Source organism: Cynoglossus semilaevis, chromosome 2 (genome assembly GCF_000523025.1).
Source record: "Cynoglossus semilaevis isolate Cse_v1.0 chromosome 2, Cse_v1.0, whole genome shotgun sequence".
Taxonomy (NCBI): Eukaryota; Metazoa; Chordata; class Actinopteri; order Pleuronectiformes; family Cynoglossidae; genus Cynoglossus; species Cynoglossus semilaevis.
The window spans coordinates 12,843,953-12,865,066 of NC_024308.1; the positions used below are offsets into that span (position 1 = coordinate 12,843,953).

Genomic DNA, 21,114 nt, shown 5'->3' on the forward strand with positions numbered 1-21,114 from the left:
CGCGGGGGGGTGGGGTGGGGGGGGTGTGCGGGGAGGGCGACAAAGCTCTTTCAATCCTCTGCTATTTGCTGATGAAATGTGCCGGGCTGCAGCCGGGGTGGCACGGTTTGAAACTCAAACTGATGAAACAGCGGAGGCAGAGAGACGCCGGTGAAGAAGGTTTTGTACCTTTTTAATTTGTGTGAGAGAAAGAGAAAGAGGAAGAAGAAGAAAAAAGAAACATGAAACAGCAGCAACAACAGAAAACCATAAAAAACAAAAACAACCTCCAAACTGCTCTGCTCTACAGTCACAGGCCACCCGCTCTGTGTGTGCCAGCCAATATGTGAATATGTGTGTGTTCTCATGGTTTTGTGATTGCTCTGCATCCACTACTGGCTGTTGCTAGGTTACAAAGATTTCAGTACCACATTTGGAAACAAATAGTGGGATGCAAGAGAAGGAAGGACGGGGACAAAGAACTGTGATCCTGCAGGCTCTCTGAGCTCCAGGGTGACTGCTGCTGCTGCTGCTGCTGCTGCTGCTGCTGCTGCTGCTGCTGCTGCTGCTGCTGCTGCTGCTGCTGCTGCTGCTGCTGCTGCTGCTGCTGCTGCTGCTGCTGCTGCTGCTGCTGCTGCTGCTGCTGCTGCTGCTGCTGCTGCTGCTGCTGCCGAGGCCTGAGCTCTGGGCTCAGTGCTGCCTCCTCCCCTCCATGTTTGTAAAAATAAATTTAGCTTTCTTAACAGCTTTTAGTGGAGAACAGCTCTCCAGAGAACACGCTGCCACTTGCTTTATTTAAAATTAAGATTCTGCGAATTAAAGGTGTTGATGAGACTCACACTGTTCACACATCAGGGTGTTGAACACTTCCTGTTAGAACACTGTCTAAGGCTAAGTGTGTTCAGACCTGGTTCTTTTGTCTTGCCAGATGTCCAGCCTTTCTATGGTAAAAAGCAGCTCAAACATCAGATGTTTTCAGTGGAGAACCTGTTATTATCAATTCACCCATCGCTGAGATCATTTGAAAGGAACTGGATTTCTTGGACCAGAAAAATAGTCTGTTGTCAAAGACTTTCTCCGGAATTCTAAGAGAAGGAAGAAGGAATTCTCTGATGGAAACCCCACTGAGGGAGAGTTCAGAGTTCAACAGACCAGATGTTACTTTATGGTTATTTCATTTTTTTTTTTCATTTTTGACTTGCTCCTTATTTTGCTTTATTTATCACAGCACTGGACAAACACAAAACTCAAGTCCAAGGGTTTGTAGACCTGCATGCAAACAGCAAACAATTACGAATACAATCAATAGGAAAAGGCAACATGGAAGGCACTTCTTGAACTCTTGACCCCGTAGGGTCAGTATGTGATGGAATAGAAGATTTACATTATCAAGTATAAACAGCACAAGGTTTAAAAAAATAATACTTTAAAGCCCTCCACAGGATCAAATATCTCACACTAAATTAGAATACTTTATATATAATTTATAAAGATTTGGAGCCAATTTTGCTGCGATGTATTCATTTTTAAAGCCCCTCTGCTGAATCATGCATCAATCTGCGCTTCTTTCAGACGTCCGAGCCAAATTTGGATGATAGACTTATCAATAAACCAGATTAACTCATCGGATTCTTTAAAAAGACTCTTGGCTTTCCCCTTTGATATTTTAGATTCTTATTAGAGAGACTTCCTAAAAAGGTTCCATTGAATCTGGCTTTACTCGCTCTCATTAACACCGGAGATATGAAACCGTTTTGGAAAATGTGGAATTCTGGGAGTTTCAGTGTTTTGATTTGAATCCTCCACAGATGTGAACCTTTGTTGCCTGATCTGCAGTCTGACAGGTCTGCAGCTTCTGCAGTTTCCCTGCGCCGTTGTTCTTCTTTACGGCCAGGTAATTGAAGGCTGCTGTAAAAGATCACAGTGATCTCCGTCCACTTCACTTGTTTTTCTCTGCACTGGAGACGAAAAAAAACAAACAGCTCTGTCCTTCGATTTCCACTGGATTTCAGTTCATTATTGGCTGTGTCTTGCTGAGCTCTGGGCTCAGTGCTGCCTCCTCCCCTCCATGTTTGTAAAAATAAATTTAGCTTTCTTAACAGCTTTTAGTGGAGAACAACTCTCCAGAGAACATGCTGCCACTTGCTTCATTTAAAATTAAGATTCTGCGAATTAAAGGTGTTGATGAGACTCACACTGTTCACACATCAGGGTGTTGAACACTTCCTGTTAGAACACTGTCTAAGGCTAAGTGTGTTCAGACCTGGTTCTTTTGTCTTGCCAGATGTCCAGCCTTTCTATGGTAAAAAGCAGCTCAAACATCAGATGTTTTCAGTGGAGAACCTGTTATTATCAATTCACCCATCGCTGAGATCATTTGAAAGGAACTGGATTTCTTGGACCAGAAAAATAGTCTGTTGTCAAAGACTTTCTCCGGAATTCTAAGAGAAGGAAGAAGGAATTCTCTGATGGAAACCCCACTGAGGGAGAGTTCAGAGTTCAACAGACCAGATGTTACTTTATGGTTATTTAATTTTTTTTTTTCATTTTTGACTTGCTCCTTATTTTGCTTTATTTATCACAGCACTGGACAAACACAAAACTCAAGTCCAAGGGTTTGTAGACCTGCATGCAAACAGCAAACAATTACGAATACAATCAATAGGAAAAGGCAACATGGAAGGCACTTCTTGAACTCTTGACCCCGTAGGGTCAGTATGTGATGGAATAGAAGATTTACATTATCAAGTATAAACAGCACAAGGTTTAAAAAAATAATACTTTAAAGCCCTCCACAGGATCAAATATCTCACACTAAATTAGAATACTTTATATATAATTTATAAAGATTTGGAGCCAATTTTGCTGCGATGTATTCATTTTTAAAGCCCCTCTGCTGAATCATGCATCAATCTGCGCTTCTTTCAGACGTCCGAGCCAAATTTGGATGATAGACTTATCAATAAACCAGATTAACTCATCGGATTCTTTAAAAAGACTCTTGGCTTTCCCCTTTGATCTTTTAGATTCTTATAAGAGAGACTTCCTAAAAAGGTTCCATTGAATCTGGCTTTACTCGCTCTCATTAACACCGGAGATATGAAACCGTTTTGGAAAATGTGGAATTCTGGGAGTTTCAGTGTTTTGATTTGAATCCTCCACAGATGTGAACCTTTGTTCCCTGATCTGCAGTCTGACACGACTGCAGCTTCTGCAGTTTCCCTGCGCCGTTGTTCTTCTTTACGGCCAGGTAATTGAAGGCTGCTGTAAAAGATCACAGTGATCTCCGTCCACTTCACTTGTTTTTCTCTGCACTGGAGACGAAAAAAAACAAACAGCTCTGTCCTTCGATTTCCACTGGATTTCAGTTCATTATTGGCTGTGTCTTGGCATTAATTCACACTGTGTCCAAGGACATGAAGCTGAGACTGTTCTTTTCAACCCCCCCCCCCACTCCATCCCTCATGTTCTGGGGGGCTTTTTGTTAAACTCAGTGAGGGGCATGGAGCCGCCGAACCAGGTCTGACTCTCAATGATAGACCGTCTTTGATGTCAGAGCTTGTTATTCGTATATTCGATGTCTTCACATCTTATTTTATGATAAAAGTGTGTGAAGGAACACGACTCATTCTCTTCTCAGGTACTATTTTCTCAGATGCAAAAAAAAGATCTTTGCACCAGAAGGAACAGGAATGTCCATTTACATGCTGGTGTGTCCCTGGGCAACACACTAGAGGTGAAGTTACTGGTAGAAGCTGTCGCCTATGCATCTGTTTAATGTGTTATTATAGTAGATTCATTATATTTGCCTGAGTGCAAGTTCGCCATAAATAAATAGTTACAGTAAGTGGCAATCATTATAGAAATACATTCATTAACTGCAAGATTCACGACAAGTATGTGAAAATGAAAGGAAACAGTAAAGAACTGATTACAAACGTTAAGCGAGCGACGCCACTGATGTTTGTTGTTAACGTAGAGTAAGTACTCTCAAGGCTTTTATACTCTCCCTATACTGAAGTTTCGTATAGCTGTTAAGCAACACATCCACTAGGGGGCAGTGCTGAGCTCAGAGTTAATGTCCGGGCCAAGGTCAGTTTCTCAAACAAAAACAACAGTAACAAACATGGAGATGGTGGTAGTCTGTGTGGACATGAAATACAGCACCCCCATGTGGATGGAGAATTCCATTACTTCTGTTCTGCCGTTTCTCCAGCAAATAGTGGACGTAAGCTGCACCGTGTAACACTGCCCCCACAATCTAAAATGTACAACGTACCAAGTACGAACAACACTTAATATTTATTTTGCGTCTTTACGACAAAGCAGTTTTACTAAATAAACTGATCGTTATTTGTCCAAAAGTCAGACGATGTGAGGTGGTAAAGGTGGACAGGGGCAGGTGGTCTTACCTGATGGTCTGCCTCATGAAACGATCAGGATCTTGTGCTGTGAAGGTGGTGAGCAAGGACTTGGCCGAAAGACCCTCCTCCAGTTTGATGGACTTGGGGTTGGGGTTGAATTCCGGAGCCTCGTTGATGTCCAGGATGCGAACAGAGACCGTGGCCGTGGACATGCGGGGCAGGTGGATGCCCCGGGCCAGGGGCACCTCGTTCTCCGCCTCCACTGTCAGCATAAAGGAGCGGGTCATCTCGAAATCGATGGGCTGTACAGAAGATGGTAGAGAGAGGAAGAGAAAGAGGGAGAGAGGTTGAAGATTGCAGTTCAACAGGTTTACTTTGCTACATTTAGCTGATGTACCGCTACGTACAGCAGCTCAGAGCTTTCCAAAATGTTTCTGCAGCGCCACCCTTTGGTAGGCAGAGTTATAGTTGTACCCTCTAGTGTTCACAGCTACTTCTCTAAACATTCACACATGAGAACTGCTGTTCTCAATGAACTAAGAAAATTAAATTGTCATTTGGGGCGGCCCCCGCCCCACACTTTGGTAACCACAGCAGCAGTGGCTTCAGAGTTTGTAATTGAATGCTTGCTGTTTCTGGTGGTGCTCTGAGGTTTTTCGGGGACCTGGTTCTGACTTTATGTTTGGGGAAATGAAGTCCATTTCCAGCTACTTTATTTATCTAAGAAAATAAAAGCAATACCTTGGTAATGATCACTGCATCTGAAGACGTCGATATCTCTGTTTTATCGAGATACTGCGTGGACAGTGTATGAACAAAGATGCAGTGTTATTGGCTTTGATGTGTGAATCTTTCGGCAGTAGCTATTAAAAATAATGAAGTTGTCCACACGTTGAAAAAACCTCCAAATAATGGGAAAAAAAACTGAGCTGCAGTCTTTATGATAGAATCACTCTGAGACAAAAGCTTGAAAATGTTTTTTTTTTGTTTTTTTCCACACAGACGCTCACAGTTGTTTTTATTTATTGATGACCCATGGTTGTTTTGCCAGTTACTGGATTTTTAAGATCTCTTCTTAATGAAGAAATATATTTTTCAAGCCTGTAATAATTGAAATACTGTTAAAAAAATCCAGAATATTTACCTCAGAGGTATCACATTATTAAAAAATTGTATTATACAATGGGGAAAAAATATTCCAGATTTCCTCCAGAATACTACAGAGAAGGAATTCTCTGAGGGAAACACCAGACTTTGTTGTGGTGGAATGAAACTGTAATTTTTCAAAAATGCCTTCAAATTACTACAGTATTTGTACGATGGTAGTACTTGGATATATTTTATGGCCATAATAATTTTATCACCAGTCCAAGGAGGGAAAACACCAATTAAGGTTTTTCTTAATTGGTGTTTTCTACACACAGTGGAAATAAACTAATGACCGAGTTATTATTCAAACCAATGACAAACTGGTGAATTGTTGGTGAAAACAACAGTCGGTCACAGGAACAGTGTGAATCATTTTTCACTCAAACTGTGGAATCATTGTATTTCCCCTCATAATGAGCCAATCAATCAGTCAGAAAATGACTTCCTGCCAAAAATACTGTTTTCCCTCAGAAAAAAAAGACTTTTTCCAGTCACTTCAATGAACCGGAGCAGAGGGTTTGAAAAAGATCTTTACTTTTTAAACATGTTATATTTTCATATTTTAGTTTTTTTTTGTGATCTAATCGATGTTTGAATCTCTGCCCAGAGGATCACCTGGTCAGTGCTCCCCACCAATCAGAGCACACACACCCAGACACGTGCACTTCATGCAGCTGCCAACAGGCAGATGATGGACAGGCAGATTTTTTTTGTATAAAAATTCAGCTGCAGTAAACTGACTCTTCACATGTTCCCCCGCCACATTATCCACCTTTAATTAAAAGAAAAAAAGAACAACCGCATGGAACTTTGAGGAGTGGGTTCATCCTAAAACCTTCCATCATCTCATGGACTCCTCAGAGCTGCGGGTGTTTTTCTTGTTTTTCTTTAACAAACACCATTAGTCTCCTTATAAAAATGTTTTATTTGGTTAAAGTGAATTACAGCATCGACAGGTTTACGGTTCCACTGCTTTTTTAAGAACTTTCCCCCAAAAACTGGATTTGTATTGACTCCACCTTCTACACCTTCATTTGTAAAAGTCACCGTGGAGGAGGAGAAAGTCAGGAGGACAGTGTTGTGGTGGGTTTTTTTGTTTTGTTTATTTTTAAATGAGTGAATCCTAACCTCACCCCCTCCCCCCCCCCCCCCCCCCCCCGCAGCTTTGTTCTTCGGACCACCCTCGGAGCGTGCAACTTTCTTTTGATAACTTTTCTGAACTGCTGCCTCTGATCTGTCTGACTTTGTCTGTGAACTACAGACTGAGTCAGCGTGTGATGGAGCCTCCACGCCACAGTTCTCCGTCTCCGAGGATCTGAACTTCTTTTAAAGGTTGTGGCGTCTGAAGCGCCGTGCTCTGATCCTCTCTGTGAGTTTTTTTTATTTCCCTGACAATGCTGACACGTTTTTGCACATAAGTGTTTTTTTTAAAAAAAGCAGGCCTGGGAATAAAAACACATCAGGGGACACATCATTGAAGGTTTCCTCTGCCCCCCCCGCCAACACCCCTCCCCACCCCCTGACCTCTGGCGTTTCTCAGGAGGACCGCCATTAATCCTGCTGCTCTTGTAAAAGGTGAAAGAAAAAAAGAAAACAGATCTGTGGGGGGAAAATGTCACATCAGGAAAAGAGCAAAAAACTAAACAGGTGAGGGGGAGAGGGAGTGGGGGCTAGGAGGGAGTTAGAGAAATAGGAAGCTGATCTAATTTCCTCCTCTAATTGACCGTCAACAGTGACGTCACGTCAGGTGGTGCACACGTGTTACTTCATGTTCATTTCATCTTCGGTTATAGCAGCATGACGCAACATAATCCAATTAAATAGGAGATGGGGGAGGGGCGGGAGCGACTTGGAGGACGTTATGCAACATCTGAAATCCTCCATCTGTTGCCTTGATGCTCTGCCAGCAGCAGCTCCTTCTTTAGGAACCTTTCTAATTGCACGACATTGCAACATGTCTCCTCTGTCAGGTTTCATCCCCACGGTCCTGAAAACTCTGGGAAGACTGGGCAAGACTGGGCTGAAAAACTACAAGGCCAATATCAAACCTCCTGTCTGTGATTCCCTGAGATGAGAAAGTCAGGAAGAACAACAACACAACTGTAACGTTGGCAGCGAACCAGTGTTTTGATGTCGTACACTCTCAGATTATCACACCAACAGCAGATCAAACAGAACTGAGACTCCACTTCACAGCCGTGTGTTTCAGTCCCACAGACACAACAGCAGAGGTCGCCGACCACCGCGGCTCTGCGGCCACAGGAAGCTCCAGAGCCCCTCGGCTGTGGCTCTCCAGCTTTGACTGACCCTCTCTGACCTTAGCCCCTGAGCACAGACCTCTACCGTTGCCCCCCACGGACAACCTGACCACTGCATCTCAAGTCTGCATACAATAGCAGAGCAACACTTGGACTTCCTCCTTCCTTCCACTCGGTGCTGTTCGAACTGTTGTTTACATTTCATCTGACAGTTTCCAGCCTCCTTCGGAGCAGAACTGCGACAGCGCTCATCATTGTCAATGACGGCAAAGTAGGAATAAAAATAACACAAGGATCGTTCAGACGGAGGTTGGGTTTGAGTATTGGCAAGAATCTGGCGCTATGATACAGGTGCAGTGACACAATATATTGCGATACATTACGATATATTGCGATGTTATGGGCACAATGCTATATTGTAATCATAGTAAAGACAGAATGCTGTTCCATCTTAACATCAGGTCACTGACTTTGGAACAGAGGGATCTGCATTTGGAATCAAAAGATAAGAAAGAAAATAATATGGTGCTGTGTATCGATGCGATATCGTGAAACGAAATATCGCGATATTTCTGTGTATCAATATTTTCTTAGACCTTAAGTGTTTTTTTCAATCTCACCTTGACCACTGTGAGCAGACCCTCGTTGGTGGTGGGGTCAGTAGGAATGGAGAAACGCCCATTGGGGTCCCCGGCGATGATGCGGTACACGGCGCTCCAGGCCGGAGTGTGAGGCTGGTCTTTGTCCGTCACGGTCAGGTTGGAAACGATGACGTTCACACGGTTCTCGTGAACTTCCCCAAAGAACTGACACAGAAACAGACCAAAACAGGGACAAGGGGAAATTCTTATAACAACAGTGAGTTACCCCAACCCCCGGGGGCAGGATTTGGTTACACGGTCTAGAAACAAAAAATATATTTTTTTTGGCTAAGCTGACCTCAGTGAAATCATATATGACTTATTTTATTATCTGTTTGTTTCTCCACCATCTGCTGCTGCTGCAGATAAACACTGTTATTTCAGGGATGTCACACATCCTGTGTGTGTGTGTGTGTGTGTGTGTGTGTGTGTGTGTGTGTGTGTGGACTCACTGTATCTGTAGTGAACTCAGGGGGGTTGTCGTTGACATCACTGATCCTGATGACCGTGGTGGCGGTGTTCGACAGGCCGTAGGTGGGGTTTCCCTCCATATCTGTGGCCTGGATGATCAGAGTGTACTGGTTGACTTTCTGGAAACGGACAGAAAACACAGGTCACGACCTGGAGATCATTTATGACATCATCTCTGCAGATACACTACAGAAACCTTGATAATGAACTGATTTCATCATTTATTTAAATGGAAAATACACAATATGTAATGGGTGATACAGGATAGAGGACGCTCTGAGTCCTGAACACATTCTCCTTCTGGTCGTCCTCAGTACTGTCGATTCTCATTACTAATGTATATACCACATTTTCCGGACTTATACTCAGGTGCGACTTATATATAAAAACATATAATTTCACGTTTGTTATTTTTAGCCATGAAAGGGCTTGTGTACCAGTATTTGCTACTCCTGTAAGCCGCACTTTTTTCATCTTTTGTCGACTTATACTCTGGAGCGACTTATAGTCTGGAAAATATGGGAATGGTTTATGGTTCAGTATTGACTGGATGTAAAATAATCGGAAAAAAAATAAATGAAATGTACAAAACTAAACCTAAACTTTCAAAGAAAATGTTGAGGAATGTACAAAACTAAAACTAAACTTTCAAAGAAAATGTTGCACATTTGAAGTCTGTCGCCATCTGGTGGCATCAACAGAAATTACACTTGATTTGCTATGAGACATGAAACAGAAGGACTGTCGTCAATCTTTATCATACCTTGTACCAGAGTTTGGCGGGCCAGATTAGAAAGCCAAGTGAGCTGTGTCTGGCCCACGGGCCATAGTTTGCATGGAGTGTGAATTAAAATAAAATTAATTTTAAAAATATACATTTTCTGTCGTTTGCAAGGGTTTTAGAGCTGCTGTTACAACCTAATTAAAGAGAAAGAGATCTAGATTTGTAAATATTGGTACTTTACTGTCATGATGTAATAGCGTTGCAGTGTAGCACCCCCTGCAGGTAGGGCTGGGAGGTGTCAGCTGAATTCAATTAGTGTATGTGAATATGAGATTGAAAATCTAGAAAAAAAATAACAATTCAAGCCATAATTCAGCCTGACGTGAAGCACAGACTTGTGAACAGGACAGAATCTTCTCTCTGTAGGATCAAGTGATGCAGGAGAAAATCTACAAGCTGCTGTCACACCTCAGGACACACTGCAGGCTGGAGACATTTCCACAAGCTGAGAAACAGCTGCTCCATCTGGGTGGAATTGATGAGCCTTTAAAACACAAACACACACACACACACACACACACACACACACCTCTCGGTCCAGGCCGGCTGCCACGGTGATGATGTCACCGGTTCTGTTGTTGATGGTGAACATGTTGGAGGAGGGACTCTGAGGATTCTGGGAGAGAATCTTGTACCGCAGCATCCCATTGGCTGTTTTGGGGTCATCTTTGTCCACGGCTGTCACTGTCATCACGAAGGTTCCTGGAAACAAAAAAGGACAAAACTGAGCACATGACGTCTGTACGATGAAAATCCCTCCTCTAATTAAAAAAGATTAATTCGACGTGTGTGTGTGTGCGTGGGTGGGGGTGTATTACCAGGCTTGGATCCCTCAGGGACAGAGCCGTTAAAGATGGTGTAGGAAAACTCTGGTCTGTTGTCGTTCTGGTCGATGACGTTGACGACGATGTCGATTGGATTCTCAACCTGGTTACCGTTCAGGTCCACGGCATGAGCTCTGAGCTGTACACAAACAACCCAGTACAAACCCAGTCACTAAAGTATCATTAAGTCATTCAAGTCCCACAAGTCGGCCGTGTCCTTCAAGGCTGCTTCAGTCAATTCAACGGTCCTGGTGTTTTTTCCCTTAGTCTTTTCTGGACTTGAAGTTCATTTAAAACACTTAAAGTTCTGTGTGTTCTTCAAACAGACAGATCTGCAAAAACATTTCCAGCTAAAAAATGTTGTTTTTCTAAAGTTTTTCGCTTTAATGAAAGTGATGAAAAAAAACTGTTGACATGAAGCGTCTAAGAAAATAAGACACGAGAGTCTGAAGCTGCCGTCATGTTGGTCATCACCAGGCAACCAAACAGTGAGTGCAGCGCATTTACTAACCAGAGAAGAAGAAGAAACTAAATGAAGATAAAATAGTCACTGAGCTCAGGAAAAATATAGATACATACACTGAACCTCACGTTAGTATTTTTAGATATAATGAAAAGAGAAAATGTTTAAATTGTGGAAAATTCGAACTTATTTGTTCCCAAAATAAAATGAGGATGTAAATACTTGAAGGTCCTGCACATTTTACTACCTTCTGGTCCACATACTTATACGTCCTGGACGTTTTTCTCCAGTGACTGAATTTATATCCAGTCTTAATTCAACTGTAGTGAATGAGAAAAAAGAAAAAAGGTTTGACATACGCGTGGAATTATGGCAGCAGAGAATATACTGGGCTGCATTCGGAGCTCAGGCTTTTAGCCCTAAGATTTACAGCCCTCTCCTGTGCAGTGTATACACTGTAGCCACTGTATCAGCCTGTAAAGCCTCCCTCATGAATAAACATGGCGGCCAATCACAGCTTTTTGCTCTGACAACTACATCCAATCACATGCATATTCATGAGATGGCTTCAATGCAAATCATCCTGCTGCGACTCCAGATTATTACCCCCCCTCCTGGTGTGTGTGTGTGCACATTCCAACAGATAAAATGAGGTGGATGTGACTGCATTAGATACAGCCAGCAAACAGCCGGAGATTCTGTAACGGACGTCGCCCTCGTCTCTGATTTGCATGGAAGTAAAAATGACAGCGAAGATGGGAGAAAAAAAAAAGAGAAGCAGGATTTACTCTCTCTCCCTCTTTTTTTTTGTTCTCTGTTGTGCCAGCTACGGTAGAATATGATACACAGAAGCAAAGCATTTTATGAGGTAAAAGCTAAAGTCGGAACAGTAAAGTATCCAAAGGGAGACAGATGCAAGAACGAACAGGGTGAGATGAGGGAGGTGAGTGTTGGAGATGCACGTATGGAGCGGTGCTGCTCGGCGTGGACAGTGGCAGAAAGGGGAACTAGTCGGATGTTTGGGGTAAAAAAAACAAACCAATGTGGATCAACAAACGATGAATGAATGGATCGAAAGCGGGATGGTAAAACTGATGGATGGATGGAAAGTAGAGGGCTAGCTGGATTGATGGTTAACTTGATGGACAGATAGATGGATGGATGGATGGATGGATGGATGGATGTCTGGTTCATAATACAGTAAATTAAAAACCCCACTGTAAACGTCTCACTGTAAACGTCTCACTGTAAACATCTCACTGTAAACGTCTCACTGTAAACGTCTCACTGTAAACATCTCACTGTAAACGTCTCACTGTCTACCAGACATGTTTAGATCCTTATTACATGGAAGACAGAGATGTGCTCTCTGTCCAGAGGCTTGGTGACCGACAGCTGCCCTGAGATCGGGTTGATGGTAAAGATGCCAGTTGGAGGCTGGTCGGCCCCGGGGCCCGTCACACTGTAACGCAGCATCCGGTTCTTGTCCCGGTCTGAGCGGATCTGGAGAACAGACAGAAGACGAGGTCACTGCATCAAATTCTCTCAATTGTTTGCACTCGGCGGCAATGATAACAGAGTTATGACATGAGGAGCAGATAAAGGGCATTTCCTGAATAAAAATGTCAGCGAAATGTAAACAGTGAACTAAACACGTCATTGTGTCTACTTCCAGAGTCTGATCTGGAGTCAGGGTCAGAACCACGTCAAGAAACGACTGCTTATCATCTGTTAACAAGTCAGTGGAGATCAAATTGACCCTGACGTCTGCAGCTTTGTCAAAATGATAAAGCTAGGTACTGCTAAAATATCAATATAAAATACATATACATTTATAGTAGGAAAAAAATATTTTGATTTCGTGCCAAGTTTTCACTTATCAGAATACTTTTGTAGTAAAATATCAGGTGTTTGGGTTTTTCTGGCTTAAAACTTGCTAACTTCAAACTAGCCCCCTCTAGTTTTAGCACGGTGATATAGCACAACATATGTTGCAGATTCATTCCACATGTTTAAGATACCTGTGCAGGAATCTAACTTTAGTTGGTCAATACTACACCATATCCACAAGTATTTGTATTTGTACTTCCTGCTTCCTTCATTTTCCACAACCAAGTGGTTTCTGTTGTGTTATTGGACCAGGGATGTATCTCTTATCATTTTCCACTTTTCCAAACAAAAACAAAAATTTTAAACATCGCCTGCTGTTCTGCTTCCTCATTAGCTGAATGAACTGGTCAACAGTCGCCTGACCTCGACCACAGTGCCTGCTGATACCGGCCAATCTCACCAGCATTCTGAGTCCTGACATTTCTGACCATTATTTTTTTTCTGTGATTTTGGACTGGACCTTTGCCCCAAACCTTTGGGATTTGCTTGCCTGTGGGACAAATACCCTGGTTTTCAAACTGCTTTGAACTCCGACCAAGTAAACCCAACACCCAGGGAGTGAATCCTGGTTCTTATCACGCTTCTCAGTCCCTCTCTGCCAGCCAAGGTGACGGGCTGTGTGATAAAACCAGAACAAATAAAAATCATGACGTTTCTGTCGCACAAGGACAGAACAGAGCTCTGTAGACCAAAGAGACGAAGAGTCGGGAGACGGAGGAGTCGTTCCGGACATAATCTCATCGTAAGAGTCGATATGTAAATATACGTTTATGTCTGAAGAACTTCGGTCCAGATTTACTGCAAGTTTTGTTCCCATCCTGATGCAGATCTGCCACATCAATCACACAGATAAAGCTGGCTGCAGCATGGCAGCTTGTTGTGTGTCTGAAAACTACATTTCTTATCGCTGCATGAGGGATAATCATGTTAATAAAAAGAGACACTGGGTCTGTGCCGGAGAAAACTGCTGAACACTGCAGAGGAAGAAAGACAAGGCAGGTGGTAGAAGAGTGCATTTGATACAGGCAGCAGGGAACAACAGAAACTAAAGTGTTCGTATTCCAAGGTTAGGCAGTATTTCCCAGGACGGTCAGGAACTGGGGGGGGTCTTCAATGACCTTGAAAACCTTGGATTTAACATAAATGCCACTGGCAATATATAGCACTTCCATCCTTTAAAAATGGAAAAATGTTTAACTATAATTTTTTGTAACACACAGTGTTAACCAGTAAGACATTAGTGAGGTATGCTGGCGTTAGACACTGCTGTGAGCAAAATAGTAGCGGAAAAAAAAAACCTTCAGTTAGCCTGTTATGCTGTTACAATAAATAATATCAAAATCTCTTTAACATCACTTTACATTAAGCAGAAAAAGGTAGGTTTCAGGTATATTGTAGAAAACAATCCTTTTGTTAGCCTAGCATCTGCTAGAGCATATGCATCAAACTCAAGGCCGCCAAGCCGTTTTGTGTGGCCCGCAGAAGGTTTGAAAACATTTAGTGAAGTTCATGCAGCAGAGTTAACCTGTGGACTGGTACTGGTCCGCAGACCGGGGTTTGGGGACCCCTGATCTATACAGTATTCCATTTACAACCGGCCCCTCATGTGACCCCGGAGTTACTAGACACCCCTGTGCTAGAATAACAAAATAGTGTGACCCCGGAGTTTGACACCCCTGTGCTAGAATAACAAAATATAAAGGTTTACCTAAAAGATTACATTTTTACGTAAAACAGTATTCATACTAAGGACCATAAAACTAATAGTGAATGAGTTTCAAGTCCTGGTTCCTCCGTCAGTAAGACTAGATTCAAATACAAACTCATGTCTTTGTATGTTGTCGACAGCTGCAGGAGCAGAGACCCTCCTCTGACATGAGGGTTTATTGAGGAGACAGTTGTTTTCTTTTTTCTTCTAAACCAACAGGGAGTCTATGTTGCGTCATGAACAGCTTGTGAATCCCACAGCGTAAAAAGCTTTGATTTGGTAACGTGAGTGAGGCGACTTAAAATTAAATGTTAACGCTAAAATGTGGCACACATTCAAATTTCATGACAGTTGTTTTTGCATCAGTGGAAGTTGTGAATGTTTGAGTGGTTTCATGTGATTCTGTGCACTTCATCTGATTCTCTCCTCCATCAGATTAGATTTTTATTAGCTCTGCCTGAGAGCCACAACATTTATTGGGTTTCACGTGCATTTCATCAGCTTTATTATGATGTGCAGATTCAAAAAAAAAAAAAAAAAAAAAGAAAGAAAGAAAATCGAGTGTTTGACACAGTTTCCCATGTTTTCCTTTGGCTTATGTCATATTCCTTTCATTTTGCAATCGACTTCAGTGTTATTACACGTGGACCCAACCTACAATCTGGGTTATTTGGCTATTTTTCTCCCTCGTAATCGGTCTCCACGGAGACCGTGACACTGCTGCGTGTGCATGTGCGTGTGCAGGCGCGGCTCTTACCCTGACTAGCTCCTCGGGGAACTTTGCTCGTGAATTCTCGGCAATGTTGACAGGTGGAATGACCCAGTCCCTCTTCACTCGCCTGACTGAGCCGTCGCCCCTGACGACGACGCTGTGCCATGGAAACGAGATCTCTGGTACCTGCCGAATCAGTGTACCATCGGCGGGCTTCACCTGGAGAGAGGGTAAACAAGCTGTGTTCAGTGGGGCAGAAACACACAAACATACACGCACACACACACACACACACACACATAGAAACGCAGCAGGGCTGCTTCTGCAGTGCCATCCTCCCGGGAAGGCTTGGTGACTCAGGGTATTTCTGACCTCATTTCAGTGGATTAATGATCTCATTACAGTCTGTCTGATAAATGGCGGCCACCTGCCTGCGTGTGTGTGTGTGTATGTGTGTGTATGTAAAAGCCTCTCATCCTCCTGTGTGTCCCTCAGGCCCTGACCTTGAAGGCAGCAAAGGGTTTTTTTCCCCCATTTTCCGAAATAAACTGAGTCTCTCATCGCCTGCCATTAACATGAAGAATTAATAATTAAAGCTACATTAATAATTAAAGATGAAAATATCAGAAATATAGAGTACTGAAGACACCAGAAATATGAAGTAAAGTCCTGGTTTAATATATTAATAAACACATTACAGATGTGACATATGCTATGTTTTAGATTTGATCAGATTTTATTTACATTTCCGTGTATATCGTTCATTGATGATTTATTCCAAAACCACCTCTCTTGTTATTTATTCCTGCAGTCGGAACGTGTACTTTTAAACACTGTGTTATTTAGTACAATCTAAAGCAGGGGGCGCTCAAGAGCCAAAATTAGGTTCAAATTGGACCAGTGTTTGGGCAACCGGATAAAATAATCCCAGCGAGCCGTATCTACGCCCACGGGCCATAGTTTGCCAAACTCTGGTCTTAAGTGTAGGACTGAGGTAAACCTGTTTAAAATTGTTGCATTTACTGGAAAAAATTAAGTAGGACTGAGGTAAACCTGTAAATTGTTGCATTTACTGGAAAAAATTAATGAGCCCTGATAGGCTGTCTGATTTTCTGACCCGCCCTACTACATACGTCATTAAACTAAACAAGAAACATTTGGATTTCAAAGGCAACACAGTCAATTTCCTCCCCATGAAATCCCTGTGTTGCCGGTGTGATTCCTGCCTCTGTGCCTTGTTACAGCTCTCCCTGACACTGCCTCAGCCTCCGTGTGGAGCTGCTGTTAGTACGTCATCCCTGTCTGACTGATTTTACAGACATTTGAAGCCTGCTGAGGTGTAAATGTGACGCCTCTTTGTCTCTCGCTTCACTTTCATTTGATAACAACCCCTGCTCTGGCGTCTCAGCTGAAGGGCACAGTGCTGACACTGCTCCCCTGGCAAATGGCTGGTTGTTAAGAGCCAAGGCTGCACCTCCGGTGGTTTTCTTTTTTATGAAGGACTGCTGACAGCTTCTTTCACTCGCTGTGATTCTGCTCCTCACCAAAAGCACAGCAGCCAGAGCCGCTGAGAGCAGCCGAGGGAAAGGCAGCCAACTCTTCCTGGGCTGTGTTTAGTGGGACAGACCGTCATCTGAACGCAGTACTGTACAGTACATTCAAAAGGTATACGTGACACCCCGTACTGTACTGTACTGTACTGTACTGTACTGTACTGTAACAGATGGCTGATTGGACTCTTATTGTCCGTGCAGCCAGAGCTTGATCACCCGGTGACGCCTGCAGGAGAGAAAGCTGTGATTTTATTTCAGATGATCCAACATCAGCTGAGCCCCGGGGAAATAAAAGCCCATTAGAGTCAAACGGTTTAAAGATTTGGCTCATCAGAAATTACAGGTCTCTCTCTCTCACACACACACATATCAACCTGCAGTATCATGGACCTACATCCAAGTTAAAGTGCAATAACAATAAATTTGTCCCAAACAAAAAAAAATCATTTATGAAAGTTATATTATTGAGTCTGCTTTTATTTATTGTTTACTAATAGATAATATATTTATTTATCCTGTGAGATATATTTACATCTAAACGCGTGGTTTTTAGATCATTTTTCAACCTTTTATGAATTGATCGTCCATCCTCCCAGCCCCGCCCACACTGGCTTGTGTCAATGTTTGAAACCTGCGTGGGGTGGACCCCACCCTCCGTCCCCACCTCCGTCCCCACCTCCGTCCTGCAGTAACCTCACTGCTAACCTGACTCCATTCACAGTCTCAGAACCATATTCTGAATCAGGTTTGTCGTCCTTTCCGTCTGCTGCAGCACTCGGCGGTGTGTATTTTTGGTGTCGTTATATATGTCCTCTCAATAATGGTTATGTTTTTAACTCATTCAACTTTTGGTGTTTATTCAAAAGAAAATTTTGCTCTGGCTGGCCAGTAAAGGGTTAAATAAGTCAATTGTCAATGCAATTGCAGGTGCAGTACCACTTGAGGCCTGGCCAGAACTCAAGTTCTCTCTAAACTCTTCTCTCTTATCATTAATTCTGAAAGGCCTGTGTTAAATGATATATTTGCACTTAGAAAGAAAATGTTTTTTGATGACAGAGACAGCATTTTTTATGCAGATGAAACGTTTTCCTTCATCAAAGGTCAGCACAGCAGTAGAGGGCGCAGTCGTTTGGAAAAGTTTTTATGCCAGGTGTCGTTCCTGAGGACCTTGAATTTGTGATTAGAGGGAATTGAACCTGGGACTTCCTGCAAGGCAGGCAGGATCATACCACTGCATGAATGTAGTTATGTTGTCAGCCCACATACATCTCTGTTTACTCTCCCCAATCAGGAAGAAAAAATGAAAAAAAATTCAAAAATGGCAGGAGTCAAAGTTCAGTTTCTGCTGCTGATACAACGGTTCTATTTTTTCACCTTCCCAGAAAAGCTGCTTCTCCCTAGAACTCAGATTCAGATTTATTAGAAATAGTTAAAGTAAGTCCCTCTGAGAATTGTTTTTTTTTTTTGTTTGTTTGTACGTAGGCTCCGCACAGCAGCGATAACAAAGAGCGCCTCATGCTGCTGAATATAATTGGCCATCGTAAGATCAGTCGTTTCAACTTGTACAAAAACACTAGTGTCAAGCCTGTAGGAAGAAATAATCAACTCTCTGGTGTTGTATTTATGCTTAAGATGAGAAGGATTTGTGCAGACATTCAATCTTTGAAGTTGTTCTTGGTTTCTTTTAGGTACCAGCGTGTCTTTTCTTCTCAGAGGACGGCATATTGAATTATGAATTTGCTCTGGGAAGGACTTCAACGTCTCCCAGGCTTTTTCTGGGCACAGTGTCAAAAGCTGGTTTCTCTGAATATTTTATTTTAACTTATATGTGGCTGTTCATTTAACTTCAACCTCTTCCTGGTGATTTGCCAAAAGTTACTACCTTGGAGTCGACGGACACTTAAATAAGGCCATTAAAACAACCAGTGAGAGCCTGGTTGATTAAAAGTTAACATCTGTTTTCTGGCTCTTTAGTCTTTTAGTCTTTACTGCGTCAGACTAGTTAAAAAAAAAAAAAAAAAGATTCTAAGGGGATATAATTCTTATTAGTTTACAAATGAGTCTTAAGACTTGTCAGGCATTATCATTAAATCATAAAAATCATACTCAATAACAACATCTGTCTTTTTTGGAACAACCTCCTGTCATTTTAGCTTGTGGAACAACAACATCAGCAAAGACAAAGTGTAAAGACAATTCATAGCTAGAATAACTGAGCATTTGCCAAAAAATATAAACAAAAATAGCACAAACCAGGGCAAGGTTAGAAGCCTAGAAGTAAGTCGTTTCCCCACATACATTAAAAAATGGTTTGTAAAAACAGCGCTTAAAGTCACCAAGGGAAAACCAAGAAAATAATAAAAGAAAAAGAAAAACGAAAACAAAAAACATCTATAAGTTAGCCAAAAAACGAAGTACCAAAATACACATGATCTGTGATGCGACAGTCAACGGGCTAGCTAACAAGCTATTTCGCACCAAAGATCGTCACAGTGCCCTCTGCAGTTATCATACGTTCTGCTGTGTTACCTGTTCAGGTGTTGCACTGCTGCCCTGTGGCCGTTGGCGGAAGTGCACCCTGGTCTTCCACATCTGTTTGGTCTGCACGTCCTGAGCGTAGACGACCAGCAGCAGGGCGTCCGCTCGTCCCTCCAGGTTAAGGCACCGCTGGGCGTAGACGACGCCATCTTTAGTCACCGTGAACTCAGAGGAATCTCCGACCGTGAAGCGAACTTTTCCTCCACCACAGTCCACAAAGCTCACTGCAGAAGAAGAAGAAGGAACACAGTGACACGTGTCAGAGCCAGCAGAGGAAAACATCAATCACCAGTGGGATGGGGCTGGAGTGAGCGTGAGGGTGAGGGTGAAGGGAGAGAGAGAGAGGGAGGAGAGGGGGAGGGCAGAACCTGCGCTGCATTGTGATAAGGTCAGAAGTTTTTGCCGTCACTTTTCAAGGTGTTTCAACTTTTCTCTCCCTGCCGACCTTATCAGTGACTTCATGCTTACACATCAGCGTTTATTTTAGGATCTTGCTGATGTTAATGACAAAGACAACACACTGTGTGTGTGTGTCTGCCATTATTTTTTTTCGTTGAAGCCTTTGAGCGTGGAGTCATGTTTGAAGTTGAGACACTGTAACTGAAACTACAGACGGACTGTAAAACTGTCAGCTGAAAATATATCAGCAGATTAACATGAAAGTCTACGGTAAAAAAAGACGTTTAAAATAATCAGACACATTTATTCCTGATCAGTAAAGGTCATTCTGGATTAAAGTCGCTTTTTAATCAAATTAGCAGATAAATGTTAAGATGCTGTTGCTCAAACACAGCTTTCTTGTCGAGTTCAACACAATTTGGACAGACCGTCCTGGACAGGTCTCTTTGACTGGGAACCAGGGTTGAAACATGGATATTAGAGAAAAATTAGGAAAAAACAAAGAGGAAAGAGGAAAAGGGAAGTTGAACTAGACACGCCCATTCTTCGTACATTCATTTTGTTTTATTCTGAAAATCCTGATTTCTTGCAGGAACCGATTGGATCAGGTCAAAGGTCAAAAGTCGAACACATCCCCAGCAGAAAGGCTTCACGTTCAGGTTCAGTTGTCACTGATGACCTCAGGTTGAGCCTCCTGGTTTTAGTTCATTTCACCACAGATGGTCGTGACTATTGGATTCTCTCCAACTCTTCGCCTCCAAACAGGACAATAGTCTGGAACCTTCCACGGAGGAGCGTTAGAAGTCTACAAACTTTAAAATTGCTGCGGTGCGATCCTTACTTTGACTTTTTTTTCCCCGGGAGTCTGAAATCATAGCTCTCTCCTCACACTACGACAGAATGGCAATTCTGTGAACTGAACCCTGAAATAACATCCCGCTCTCTGACGTGTGATCAACTCTGAGCTGTCAGGCAGAAGTTCTGTCAAAAGAAACTAAGAGGGGTGGGGGAGTGGGGGGGGGTGATTTCCTTTTTATACAACCTGCTGCACGGTCGGTGAGTGATCGCAACAAACAAGAGGAACCCCCCCCACACACACACACACACACACACACACACACACACACAGAGTGGTGTCAGGGAGAAGGTTTCCTTTGGTCTACGTCACTCTGTCTCTGATGAGACCAAGATTGACAAATGAGAGCGACGCACAAAAATAATTGCTTTGCAAATTTCTTTCACGGCACAGAGAAAAACAAATTGACCAACTCTGAGTCCTGCAGATAATTTAGGTTAAACTAAGTTCCTGCTCAAAGGACCAAGTCACTGTTGGATTCAGGAAGTGAAAACAAAACCCAACAGGTACAGAAGTAAAACTGGA

The 21,114-nt window shown here is 42.7% G+C and overlaps 1 protein-coding gene across 1 annotated transcript in view; it reads right to left on the reverse strand.

Moving 5' to 3' along the window:
• LOC103399842 (cadherin-2-like) overlaps window positions 1-21,114 on the reverse strand; it is an 87,710-nt gene that overhangs the window by 30,014 nt on the left and 36,582 nt on the right. Inside the window, exons 3-10 of the mRNA XM_008338467.3 lie at window positions 19,326-19,558; window positions 15,289-15,462; window positions 12,281-12,436; window positions 10,465-10,609; window positions 10,176-10,348; window positions 8,844-8,981; window positions 8,371-8,556; window positions 4,392-4,645 (exon numbers count right to left, since the gene is read on the reverse strand). Coding sequence (XP_008336689.1) covers window positions 4,392-4,645; window positions 8,371-8,556; window positions 8,844-8,981; window positions 10,176-10,348; window positions 10,465-10,609; window positions 12,281-12,436; window positions 15,289-15,462; window positions 19,326-19,558 — 1,459 coding nt within the window. The remainder of the gene's footprint in view (window positions 1-4,391; window positions 4,646-8,370; window positions 8,557-8,843; window positions 8,982-10,175; window positions 10,349-10,464; window positions 10,610-12,280; window positions 12,437-15,288; window positions 15,463-19,325; window positions 19,559-21,114) is intronic.